The following is a 13,928-nucleotide window of genomic DNA, read 5'->3' on the forward strand; positions in this document are numbered from 1 at the left end:
AGGGTCTATCGATTTCTCAATGTCAGACTCTTCCAGATGGACGTGGTGTGATCAGTCTTGCAGTGTTTCAACAGAGAGAATTCCTCACGGCACTCATTCTCAAGGAAGCATTGTGCACATTCTCATCGGACTGCAACTTTGGCGCTATCATCGTTCTAGGACAGCATTTTCAGTTTCAAGCATTGCCTTTCGGCCTCGCCACAGCTCTATGCTTGTTTTCCAAGGTGATCGTGGTTGTGGCGGCTTTTCTTCGGAGATGGAGAATTTGGGTACACCCATACAATTGGGTTAAGTCAAGAGTCCTCTTGTCGGAAAGGTCTTCAGGTAACCAGATGGGTGTTTTGTCTTCTCCTATCTCTGGGTTGTTTTCTAGATTTCCCCAAGAGTTCTCTTGATTCCCTCTCCTCTTCTTCGGCTGGGAGTTTGGGATTATGTTCAAGTTCTCGGCTCCATGTTGGTGACTATGAAGGTGGGGCCAAGTGCACACTTTCACCTGAAACTATGATAGCAGTCTCTCCTGCCCGGTCTGTAGCTCAGGATTATAATCATCGTCTTCGTCAGTCTCATCATCCTCTCTTGACATGTCATGGTGACCATTCCATCGCAATCTATTTAGGGGATTGCCTTTTGCGTCCCCGGACTGGATACTGTTCTCCACAGATGCCTGCCTGTCAGAGGGGGGACTCAGTGCCTCCGATCCTCAACGTGTGGGGTACCTGGTTTCCAGAGGAGGCTCAGCAGGTCCATCAACCAACTGAAATTGAGAGTGATTCTGTTGACTCTGTTAGCATTCCAAACCCTGATCCTGAGCGAACCAACCAGGGTGTTGTTAGTCAGTGTCACGGAGGTGGCTTATATCAACTGGCAGAGGGCATGAGGAGCCCTCAGCTGGCACAAGAAGTGAAGATCCTTCTTCTTTTGGCGGTAGCTCATTTTCCTCTTCTGTTGGCCTTTCCCGCAATGTGAACTGCCAATGTTCCAGCGGACTTCTTCAGCAATAATCTGCTGGATCCCAGAGAATGGAACCTGTCTCCATGGGCCTTCAGTTTCATTGTTCAGAGATGTGGCCTCTGGGAGGTGGCTTTCATGGCCTCAGCTCGCAATGCCAAACTTCCTTGATTATTCCACAGACATAGGGGAAGAGCTTCTGAGGGGTGAATGGACTGGCTCTTCAGTGGCCTTCATGATAGCATCTGTACTTTTTTGCCCCATTACCACTGCTGGGCAGGATGTTACTTCACATTGCTCACTTCCCAGGACGGTGGTCTTGGTGGTTCCTGGTTGGCCACACCTTTCATGGTATGCGGATCTAATGGGGTTCAAGACAGATGATCCTCTGAGATTTCCAGCGATGACGGACTTGCTCACGCAGGGTCCATTTCAGATAGTAGTTCCTTCTCACTTTGGTCTTACGAACAACTTAAATAGAGGTCTACTTATGCAGCTTTGGCAAGTGTATGATGTGATCTTGATTTTTGGTGCAGTCGTTGAGCTTTTCACTTTTTCAGGCTTCTCTGTCTCATATTCTTTCATATTTTGCAGGATGGCATGGCCAAAGGGTTGGCGTATAATTCCATTAGGGTTCGAGTGGCTTCCTTTGCTTATTACAGAGGCGAGATGTCACGCTCTTCTTTGGCTTCCCAGCCTGATGTGGTTCATTTACTGAAGGGGATAAAACATCTTTGCCCACCTTTATTGAAACCTTACCCAGATTGGAATCTTATGTTGGTTCTTAGTGGTTTGCACAGGACTTCTTTTGACCCTTTGCATAATGCATTAATCAAGGTTGTCACCTTGCAGTCGCTCTTTCTATTGGCCATGGTGCAAGCTCAACGGGTGTTGGAATTGAGTGTTGTCCTATAGGGATTAGTTTTTCTGCTTCCCGGATTCAGAAATTTCGGTTCAGCTGGTTCCTTTCTTCTTCAGGTAGTTTTAGCCTTTGATGTCATTCGGTCTCTTTTCCTCCCTTCAGAGAGGAGGACTAAGGGACTGTATTTTGATTATTGTGATTGCTCGATGTGTGTAGCATGCTACCTTCAGTTCTTAGCAATTTTCGTCATTCGGATCATCTTTTTGTCTTGTTCGCAGGGCGTGACAAAGTGTGACAGTGACCAAGGCATCGGTGGCCCACTGGGTCGGAGAGGCTATTGCTTCACCTGGTTTAGTGGCAGATAACCAGTTGCTGGTGGCTCTCCATGCTCCCCCGACTAGAGCAGTAGCTACTTCATGGGCTGAGTCCCAGGGATTCTCCTTGGAAGAGATTTGTAGAGTGGTGGCATGGTCGTCCTCAAACATGTTTTCTAATCATTACTGATTGGAGGCTTGCAGAGGCATCTTGTGGCGCTTCAGTCACGGAGGAGGTGGTGTTTGCTTCCCATCCAGATTAAGGATTTCTTTGCTACATCCCACTAGTCTCTGGATTCATCTGGATTGGATGTAGCTGTGAATGGGGTTGGGGGAGGGAAGGAAGGAAATTGTTACAGGAGGAGTTAGAGTGATGAGAGAGGGAGAAATGGACTGGGGTGGAGGAGAGGAGGAAAGGTACATGGAGAGAGATCATGGCTTGGGGAGTGGGAAGGAGGGATGTCACTTAAGGGAAGAGGCAAGGAGAGGGAGAGAAAGAAAGTGTGGAGGAGGCAGAAAGGGGTTGGACTCGTGGAGAAGGCAAGATGGATGGGGAGAACAGAAAGGAGGAAAGGAGAAATGTAACACTCGGTGGGGGGGAGGGGGAAAGGGCATAGAGTGAAAAGTTGGACTCATTGAGGGGAAGAGAGGGAGAGAGATGATGATTAGGGGAGGGAAAGAGGACCAGAGGAGAATCATGCAGGAGGAAGAGAGAAAAAAAAATGTTAGACTGGTGGAAAGGAGGGAGAAATGTTGGACTGGGAGGGGTGCCAGAAAGGAGGAAGGGAAGGGAGATGGACTGCAGGGCCAGAAAGGAGGAAGGGAAAGAAAAATGTAACACTGGGGGTGGGTGGGTGGGGAGGAGAGATGACTAAAGAAAGGGAGAGATATCAGACCAGGGAATGGAAGGGAAGGAGGGGAGTCTGGTAGTGCTATAGAAATACAGTATTTTTCACACTATAAGATGCACCTAGGTTTAGAGGAGGATAACCAAGAAAAAAATTCTGAACCAAATTGTGTACTAATTTATTTAATAAAATATGCCAGGCTCTGCACTCAGCCCCCCACACTCCCTGCCAGGCTTCTCACCCTGTTCCCTCTCCCTGCCAGGCTCTATATCCTGTCCTACCACCCTGCCCTGTACCCTCTCCCCATCTCTATCTTGCACTGTCCCATCTTCCTTGCAGTTGCACTAATCCTCTCTTTCATCCCATTTTTAACCTGTACTTTCAACTCCATTACCCCACTGCCTTCCTGAATCCCCAACATCACCATCCTCTCCTTGTACTACCCTATTCCTTGTTACATCCTCTACACAACAGACACATCCTATCTCCTTACTACACCATCTTTGCCCCATCACTGGACTGACCTAGCCCTGTTTTTGTGCCCCCCACCTTCCATCTTCATGCTGAGCCCACCCCCTCCAGCACAGTGGTGCAACCATGAGTGCACACACACAGCCGACTCATCGCACAGCGCACTCCATGCCAAATCACTGAACTAGCCCCGTTTTTGTGTCCCCCACCATCCATCTTTGTGCTGTGCCCGCCCCCTCCACAGTGGAGCAACGAGCACGCACACACAGCCGACTCATCACACAGCACGCTCCATGCCAAATCATTGAACTGACCTAGCCCTGTTTTTGTGCCCCCACCATCCGTCTTTGTGCTGAGCTTGGGAGGTGTGTGGTTGGGGGTACTCAGGTGATATTTGTTAGACTTCCTTGCAGGCACTCCCTACTGGCATTTCAGCACCGGTCTGGAGGGCCTCTGCACATGCGTGGATATCAGTGTGATGATGTCACGAATGCATGTGATGTCATCATGGCGAAGTCTGTGCACTTCTGGGTGCCTCGAGCCGTGGCCACCACTTTTAGTGTGCCCCAGTTCGAGAAAGTTTGAGAGACACTGATTTAAGGGATGAAAAGGGGGAGGAAGACGGGACATTTTTTACTTGTCATAATTTAGGGGGGGACTACAACAATGCTTCTTGCTCTGAGAAGATGAAAGAGAAAGGGGTAAAGGATTTGTCAATTTTGGGGAGATTGTAGTGGGGGGGATATTTTGTCTGTGGATTGTATTTTAAATTTCATTTTGTACCCTACACCAGTGGTCCCTAACCTTGTCTTGGAGTACCACTAGGCCAATCGGGTTTTTTAGGATAGCCCTAATAAATATGTATGGAGCATATTCATTAGGGCTAGCCTGAAAACCCAATTGGACAGGGTTGGGGACCACTGCCCTACACTATATGACTTTTAGTTTGAAATCTGTGGGTTAAAAGACCTCGTATTAAATTAGATAATTAAATCTCAACCCCCATAAATACAGAATGGGAAAAAGTCTTAGAAAACCAGGCTCCAAGTATGGGTTTTAAATCAAATTCACACTTTGTATTGCCTTTCATACAAAACGAATTAAGAAATCAGATTCACAAATAAGAGAATGCTCAGATAATTATCAGCTTGCTTGTTTCTTTACTTTGATTCAATCTAGTTTGTCTGCTTCACCATCTAGTCTCATGTTATCTATGTTCAACTATTTTTGTTCAGAGGCCTTTTAGGTTATAAAATATCTTAATGCAGTGGTCTCAAACTCAAACCCTTTGTGGGGCCACATTTTGGATTTGTAGGTACTTGGAGGGCCGCAGAAAAAAATAGTTAATGTCTTATTAAAGAAATGACAATTTTGCATGAGGTTAAACTCTTTATAGTTTATAAAACTTTCCTTTAACAGTTTTAACTTATGCAAAATTGTCATTTCTTTAATAAGACATTAACTATTTTTTCTGCGGCCCTCCAAGTACTCTATTTTTTTCTGCAGCACTCACATTTAAAGTTTAATATCTTTTCTTTCTCAAAACTGGCACATTTCTATTACTAAATTGAAAATAAAATCATTTTCCTACCTTTGTTTGGTAATTTCATCAGTCTCTGGTTGCACTTTATTCTTCTGACTGTGCAACCAATATTTCTTCTCTTCTTTCAGCCTCCTGTATGCTTCCTCTCCTCCAGACCCCAGACCTCATTCCCTCCCCCAACTTTTTCTTTCTTTTTCTATGTCTGTCTTTCTCTGATTCCTTGTGCCATTTTTTGCTTTGTTTCTGGCTCCTTGTCACCCCCCCCTTCTTTTTTTCCTTCTGGCTCCCTGCCCCCCCCTTCTTTCTTTCTTCCTTCCTGCCCTCCCCATGCCACCGCCGCCGGGGAATAGGCTGCTGCTGCCGCCATAGGGAACAGGCCGAGATCTCCACGGGACCAACTCTCCCTGCCCGACGTCAATTCTAACGTCGGAAAGGACGTTCCGGGCAGCCAGGCAGCGATTGGTTAGCCAGAACGTCCTCTCGACGTCAGAATTGAGGTCGGGCGGCGAGAGAAGCAGGGAGATCAAAGACACGGTGCCGGCCTGTTCCCCGATGGAAGCAGATGATCCGCGAGCCGCACTCTAGGGAGAACAGTGGACCGCCCCCCCCTTGGTACGCCACTGTAGCAGCAGCGTGTCTGGCCGGCTCATTCCATTCAAAGCGGGGTGGCAGCTCCTTGTGAGATCCGCGCCTGTGTCTGAAGCCTCTCTGATGTTGTGATGTCAGAGAGGCTTCCAATGCAGGAGTGAATAGCGCAAGGAGCCGCCAACCCGCAGCTTTGAACGGAACGAACCGGCCAGACCCGCTGCTGCTCCAAAAGGAAGGGAATGATCCAGTCCAGACTGCGGGCCGCAAAAAAAACTTGGAGAGCCACATGTGGCCCGCGGGCTGCGTGTTTGAGACCGCTGTCTTAATGGTATTAAAATATTAGCTCACACTTACCCTGCACACCATAAATAGGAATCATTTGTGCTTCTGGCTGACACCAGCCAAGTAGGTAACCAAGCAGCCTGGAAAAGGCAAGATTGAGCTTTGGCTGCTGATCTTCTCTTGTGTCCATTTTGTATCAAATGAGCAGAGGAAAAGCACAGAGCAGAACAGCATAAAACAAAGAATATGTTCAGTTCTGAGTATATTGAACTTTTTCCTTATTTTCAGTAAACTTAAAAATAAACTGGATGTTAGTCTGTATTCTTCCACTTAATTTTGCAGCAGAGCTAGATAGCACATGTGACTATTTCCATTTGCAACAGTTTCTATGTAAGGACTTTGACATTTCCAGAAGGCCCTGGAACAGTTACAGTATATACTCAAATATAAGTCGATCAGAATATAAGATGAGGTACCCCTTTCCCCCCCCAAAAGGAGAAAAAAAGGTTGACTCGCATATAAGCTGGGGAGTTAATATTCATGTGCCCTGCCTGGATCTGTGTCTTGCCCCCCCCATCCTCTCTCACTCCCCTCTCTCCTTGCCCGGCTCTCCACTCTGTCTTCCTTCCCTCACTGCCAGACTCTTTACCCTGTCCCACCTCCCTCTCCTGTTCTCTCTCTCTCCCGATGTCCTACAGGCCTTCACCAGGCCTGCTATATGGCCTGTTGGGCCAGAGCAGGAGGAATCCCTCCCGTCTCCTGCCCTGCACTGAGCTCCTCCCTGAATGGCTGCCTCGAGTTCTCGTGTCCCAGTGGTGTACAAGAACTCAAGGTGTCCATTCAGGGAGTGGCTCAGTGCGGGGCAGGAGTGTGGGAAACTCGCTCTTACCTGATTCACCGCTGGACCACCAGGGATTCAAAAAGGTACACCGGGGGGGGGGGGGATTTTTAAAAGTTGTCAGAATTGGTTGGGACAGGAGATGGGAGGGATCTCTCCTGTCCCAGCCCATCCTACCAGGTCATATGGTAGACCCGATGGAGGCCTGCAACAAGTCCGGGAGGAGGGCAGGTGGATGCTGACCTGAATATATGCCGAGACCCCTATTTTTGGCCTATTTTTTGGCCCCCAAATCTCAGTTTACATTTGAGTTTATAAGGTACTTATCTTACAACTGGCTACGAAGTGCTGATGGCATTACAACAGCAGTGTATTGGAAAAGCTTTGGAATCATGACCCTAAGAGAATTGTGGAAAATAAAGAGATTATGGTCATCTGGGACATCCTCATCCTGATTTATAAGCTGGATGCCAGAAAAACTAACAGGTGTAAAAGAGAAAAACATCAGACTAACAGAACAGTCCAAGCCTTTCAGCGGGTTCAAGAAGTGTACTTGGTGCAACAGGGCCATCTCTAATTACTGACCTGCACAGCTGGTGCCTTCAGTGTCTTGGTCCTGAGCATCAGATGGACTCTTGTGTCTGCTGTTCTACACTCCAGAAGTGCTCTTTGAAGGATAGGTTTCTGCAGCAAGAGAAACTTTTTGGGTCCTCCCTAAAAATGTTAAGAAGCATTCTCATACTTCACTCTCTACACATACATCAGCATCTTCTCAGGCATCAAGTAATAGAAACATAGAAAGTGACGGCAGATAAGGGCCAAGGCACATCAAGTCTGCCCACACCAATGACCCTCCTCTACCTCCCTTTGCGAAGAGAACCCACCATTCGATTCCATTTAGCTTTAAAATCAGGCACACTGCTGGCCTCAATCACCTGTATCGGAAGACCATTCCATCGATCCACCACCCTCTCGGTGAAGAAGTATTTCCTGGTGTCGCCATGCAATGTCCCTCCCCTGATTTTCCATGGATGCCCTCGTGTTGACGTGGGTTCCTTGAAGAAGAAGATATCCTCCCCCACCTCGATACGGCGCGTAAGGTATTTGAATGTTTCGATCATGTCCCCCCTCTCCCTGCGTTCCTCCAGGGAGTAGAGCTGCAATTTATTCAGCCGTTCCTCATACGGGAGATCCCTGAGCCCTGTGACTATCCGTGTGGCCATTCGCTGGACCGATTCAAGTCTCAGCACATCTTTGCGGTAATGTGGTCTCCAGAATTGTACACAGTATTCCAGATGGGGTCTCACCATGGACCTATACAATGGCATTATGACTTCGGGCTTACGGCTAACGAAACTCCTGCGTATGCAACCTATGATTTGTCGGGCTTACGGCTAACGAAACTCCTGCGTATGCAACCTATGATTTGTCTGGCTTTAGATGAAGCTTTCTCCACCTGAGTAGCAGTCTTCATGTCCTCACTGATGATTACCCCTAAGTCTCGTTCTGCTACAGTTCTCTCTAGGATCTCACCATTAAGAGTGTAAGTCTTACATGGATTTTTGTTGCCAAGGTGCATGACCTTGCATTTTTTGGCATTGAAGTTTAGTTGCCAGGTCCTGGACCAATTCTCCAGTAGGAGGAGGTCGTGTGCCATACTATCGGTCTTGGATTTGTTGTCAGGTCCTGTTGTGTTCTTGTCCACTATATTGCATAATTTGGCGTCATCGGCGAATAACGTTAATTTACCCTGAAGCCCCTCAGCCAAGTCCCTTATGAAGATGTTGAATAAAATTGGGCCCAAGACCGAGCCCTGCGGCACTCCACTTATCACCTCTGTCGTTTCGGAGGGGGAGCCATTCACCACCACCCTCTGAAGTCTACCTCCTAGCCAGTCCCCCACCCATGTAGTCAAGGTATCACCCAAACCTATAGAGCTCATCTTGCTCAACAACCTGCGGTGTGGTACGCTATCGAATGCTTTGCTGAAATCTAAGTACACAACGTCCAGGGACTCCCCAATATCCAGCTTCCTCGTCACCCAGTCAAAGAAGCTGATCAGGTTGGATTGACAAGACCTCCCCTTTGTGAACCCATGTTGACGGGGATCTCGCAGATTCCCCTCGTCCAGGACCGTATCCAATTGGTGTTTGATTAGAGTTTCCATTAGTTTGCTCACTATTGATGTGAGACTCACTGGTTTGTAGTTCGTAGCTTCCGTCCTGCTTCCTTTTTTGTGGAGTGGAATGACATTAGCCGTTTTCCAGTCTAGCGGGACTTTTCCTTTGCTAAGGGAGAGATTGAAGAGTGTTGATAGTGGTTTCGCCAAGGTGTCTCTTAACTCCCTGAGTACTCTGGGGTGTATGTTGTCTGGCCCCATAGCTTTGTGAACCTTGAGTTTGGATAGTTCACTGTAGACACTACTGGGCGTAAACTCGAAGCTGCAAAACGGGTCTATCGAGCTATCCCCTGTAGGTCGATGCATGCCAAACATCAATGCAAGATCTCCTTCTCTGCAATTAGTGTCTCCTCGGAGGCGTGCCTCTTTATCAAGGTCACCAACGCTTCAACGCACTGCAGCACTGACTGTACCAACAACATCTAATACTTCAGAGGGAGCTGGTACTCATGCTGCAAGTGCAACAAGTCCCTGTTCCTCCCTTGGCTCCATTGGTATTGACCCAGTCTAAGGAGTGCAGGGCCTAAAGACATTCTTGCCTGTTTTGGTGATTTTGCAGTTAAGGAGACAGATGGCGAGACATAAGCAAGAGTTTTGCTGGAATAATGTGGTGGTTGGCATATACCAGGATCTGGCATGGGTTTCACTGCAGAAATGGCACAGTTTTCAGGAGGTGACCCGTGTGCTGAGAGCTGAGGGCCATCACTATCGCTGGCTATTCCCTTTGGGATTTGGCATACAGTGAATGACAAATCAAAAAAGATCCATGGGGTGGATGAAGCTTAGGCAGCCATGAAAGAATTGGGCTGTAATAATGGCTCTGAGGTTCCGGGTACTTCATCTCATTTGGCGGAGAAGAGGTCTGCCAGGCTGTAGAAAACTGTGACACATTTCAGTAAAAAACCATCTAAGGCTGTAACCTGACTGTTCTACACTTGCTTATTGGGACTTGTTTGGCTTATTCTGTTGGGGCCTTGTGTTGGGCCCGGGTTGAGAATCTAATGTGTGGGAGGGTTTATTTTCTGTTTGGAGAGAATTGGAATTACTGGGGTGGTACTGTAGTGTGTGATGGAGGGTATATTATAGTTGGTTGATGTGATTGGTTCGCATGGGTCTGGCGGTTGCCAAATGTCTCATTGCTCAGAAGTGGAAAAGCTGCTTAGTGCAGACAGGAGAGGATTGGAATCTTCAATTGTGCAAGTTGGTGCAAATGAAACGCCTTGCTGCTAAACATGATGGTTATGTTGAACATCAGGAGTGGACTTGGAAGAAAATCTTTGTTTTCCTTTGATCCTTTTTTGTTTGGGATGAGATGGTTGTTTTGGGAGGGGGAGATGGAGCTATTTGGGGGGGCGCATTGAAGAACACACAGCATGCCCCCTTTTCTGGAATTGGAGGGGGGAGTGGGCAGGGGGTGTTGTTCTTGAGTCATAGGGGTAGGGGGTGTTTTCTGTTATGGTGAATCCGGTGTGGGGTGGTGCTCCTTTGTTAGCGAGGATTTTGCTGTATTAGGTAGTGAATGGGTGGGAATTGGAGCATCACAAGTTGTATGTTGAGATGTTGTGTGAATATTGTTTATATTTTATGAAAATTTAATAGCAATTTAAAATATATATATAAAAGAATGTGTGCTTGGATTGTTAGGCACATAGATGTTACAGAGGAGTAAAGTTTTACTATTAAGAGTAATAGAAGCAATGACATAGCATCCATTGGGAAAAAGAGTTGCCTTTATCCCCTATTCTGTTTAATGTATTATTAAGATCCTTGAGAATTGTTGGAATTAATAGAAACATAGAAACTTAGAAATTGACGGCAGAAAAGGGCCACGGCCCATCAAGTCTGCCCATACCAATGACCCACTCCCTGACTTTTACTCCCCTAGAGATCCCACGTGAATATCCCATTTTCTCTTAAAATCTGACACGTTGTTGGCCTCAATCACTTGCTGAGGTAGCTTGTTCCAATGATCGACCACCCTTTCGGTGAAGAAGTACTTCCTGGCATCACCATGAAATTTCCCTCCCTTGACTTTCAGCGAGTGCCCTCTGGTGACCGAGGGCCCTATAAGACAGAAGATATCATCTTTCACCTCTATACATCCCGTAATATACTTAAAGGTCTCAATCATGTCTCCCCTCTCTCTTCGTTCCTCCAGTGAGTACATCCGCAGTTTTTTTAGCCTTTCTTCATACGTGAGATCCCTGAGCCCCAAGACCATCCAATAACATCACGGTTTTACTTCCTATACTAGGAGACTGGGATTCTGTCTGTGTGGATATTATTGATCAGTGAATAACATCACACAAACTAAAGATTAATAGGGAGAAAACATTTATTTTTTTGACCCCTGTGGGTCACTCTTAGACTGATTGAAAATTTTTTGTATTCAGTAATCGTCAATCTGAGTCATCAGCAAAAATACTAGAGATTCAGTTGGATAGCCAGCTTTCAATGGTGTTACAGGTTAACAATGTAGCTAAAAGTATATGTTTAGAATTAAAAAATGAGAAATTAGGAAATATTTTGATGTTTCAAAACTAGTTTTAATTGTTCAGGTGCTGATTCTTTCCAAATTAGACTATTGTAATTTAGTATATGCAGGTTGTTCTAAGTCTGTGTTGAGAAAATTGTAGATTATTCAAAACACTTCAGCCAAACTCATTTTTTTCTGTTGGAAAATATGATCATGTAACGTTGTTGTTGGTTTCATTATATTGGCTGCTAGTGGAGGCCCAGATTAACATCAAGGCAACCACATTGCTCAGTGATTTACTGCTCAGTTAATTTCATGACACTTAACTGTTCTTTTACTCTGTTTTACAGGAGAAGATGTGTGGTCTTATGCAAGGGGGCTTCCTCATCTGTTCCAGCAGGGAGGCGTATTCTACAATATGATGAAGAAAAACATGGGTACAGTTAAATTTTAACCTTTTTAACTTATAGTTTAATAGTTAACAAATTTGATAAACTATCCTTCATATAATTTCAGAGTAGGATACATCTCAAAGTGTCAAAAATACATATCATAAAAACATCAACAAATATAAAATAATAAGAGAAGAGAGAAATTGGCTTACCTCAGCACAGCACCAATGGCTTTATCAAATAAGTACATCTTTAATTTCTTCTTAAAACCAGACAATGAACGTTCCTCTCTTAACTGGCAGCTCATTCCATAATTGTGAGACTTTCCAGAAGAAGGCCTGTTGTCTTGTAACCGCAAGACAAGCATCTCTGTGTGACATGTACAATCATGTTCTTAGTAAAGAAGAACAGAACGTTTGTACTATCACACAAATAATATAATTTTGTTTAAATCTTTATTTATAACAAAAAAATACAGATTCAATAACTTGTTCAATACGGACTTGACAGACAAAGAAATATAGCAGCCAATGCTGGACCTTGTGCAGCCAAACTATGGAATAACATCAATAAAGTCAACCAAACTTGTGTGAAATAAACTGTATGTAAATTAGAGAGCTACTCATACTCTCTCGTAAGTTTCCCTGTCATTTCTAACCATAATAAATACTATCTAATAGAACACCAAAAGACACCTTGCTCTCCCATCTCAAAAAGCCCCTCCCCCACAAGACCTAAAAAGAATTTTGAATAATGTTTCAAGTTGTAGTTAATGATGACTGGACATAAACTCCCTAGATAGCCATAAAATGATTTTTACACTTTATATTTAATCCAGCATGTTTCTCTGTTCCTGTAACATCAGTGCATGAAAATTGCACCATGCCCAAGAAGAAAGTGCTTTTGGCTTCATCAAAACACTGTTATTTTTTCCCCAGAATCCAAGCCTTCTGAATCAACATATGACTATGTTCAGACAATTGAAAGGACTCATACTTGTTTAAAAGAAGACTTGCTAATAAAAAAAGGAATCAATTGAGTAAATGAGTGTTCTAAATAACAAACTAAGAAATGCTAAAACATGCCAATAACAAATTAGGGCATGCCAGAACATATGGAAAAATGAATTGGTCCCTGGATGACACTTAGAACAAGTCTGTGTATTTATCTCCCCTGAATTATGGACCTGCTCTTGAGAAAAGTATGCCGGATGAATAATCCTATACTGGCACTCTCTTAAGTTCCGCACTTGCAGAAATATCTGGGATTCCTTTATGTAAACATTTCAGATCTAAAGCCACCTCAGGTACACCCAATTCTTTACTCCATAGTTGACAAAAATGTCACTGCAATGCAGACACAGAAAGGCCATCCTCCGGAAATGTATCAAAAATATTGCTGTAAATGTGCATCCAAATGAGAGTGCAATCCTTCAACAGGCAGGGAATCCACATAATGTTGTAATTGTAAGTTTGTTTGTTTTTTAAATCCCTAGACCTAACAATTGTATTGATTAAAAATAAGCCCAAGGCCTCATAGTCCCCTCTCCTGATAAAAACATATTCTAGAATGCCCTTTCAAGTCTAATGAAGAAACTGAGGAATCTCCCATTTCTAGCAAAAAACTGAAGATTATCTCCTAATCAGAAGCTGATCTGAAACACAGATCACTTTTTAACAATTGTAGCAGTTCTCGCTGAACAGCTCGCAAACGTGATGGTAGTTAACATGCCAAGGGTTGAAAAATTCAATTTCATAACCTAAAGAAATAAATTCTTGTCATTGTAAAAGCAAATCACTTAGGTAGAGATCACAATGTCCCTCCCCCCCCCCGAAAAAGAATCGGCTGCGGCAAACAGAACTTGGTCCCACTTCCCCATTATACAATGGTCCGATCTTAACAAATTCTACAAAAAATACAGCCACGCAGCCTGCGACCTCAACCACTGTCCTCCATACCTATTAAAATCCTCCAGTACCAAATTCCGCGCTCTCCTCTTACAATGGATACAAACCATGCTCTCAGATGGCCTTTTCCTGCAAGACCTCAGTGAAATTATCATCACCCCGATCCTAAAAGACCCTAAAGGAGCAAAGGATCAACCATCTAACTACAGACCCATAGCCTCAATACCATTCTATGTCAAACTAATTGACATAGAATGGTAGCTAAACTCCTCACCAACTA

The 13,928-nt window shown here is 44.9% G+C and overlaps 1 protein-coding gene across 2 annotated transcripts in view; it reads left to right on the top strand.

The window, feature by feature from the left end:
• VCPIP1 (valosin containing protein interacting protein 1) overlaps positions 1-13,928 on the top strand; it is a 72,474-nt gene that overhangs the window by 33,034 nt on the left and 25,512 nt on the right. For both annotated transcript variants that reach the window (XM_033933365.1, XM_033933364.1), the window contains exon 2: positions 11,700-11,786. In XM_033933365.1, coding sequence (XP_033789256.1) covers positions 11,700-11,786 — 87 coding nt within the window. The remainder of the gene's footprint in view (positions 1-11,699; positions 11,787-13,928) is intronic.

This window comes from Geotrypetes seraphini, chromosome 2 (genome assembly GCF_902459505.1).
Source record: "Geotrypetes seraphini chromosome 2, aGeoSer1.1, whole genome shotgun sequence".
Lineage (NCBI taxonomy): Eukaryota > Metazoa > Chordata > Amphibia > Gymnophiona > Dermophiidae > Geotrypetes > Geotrypetes seraphini.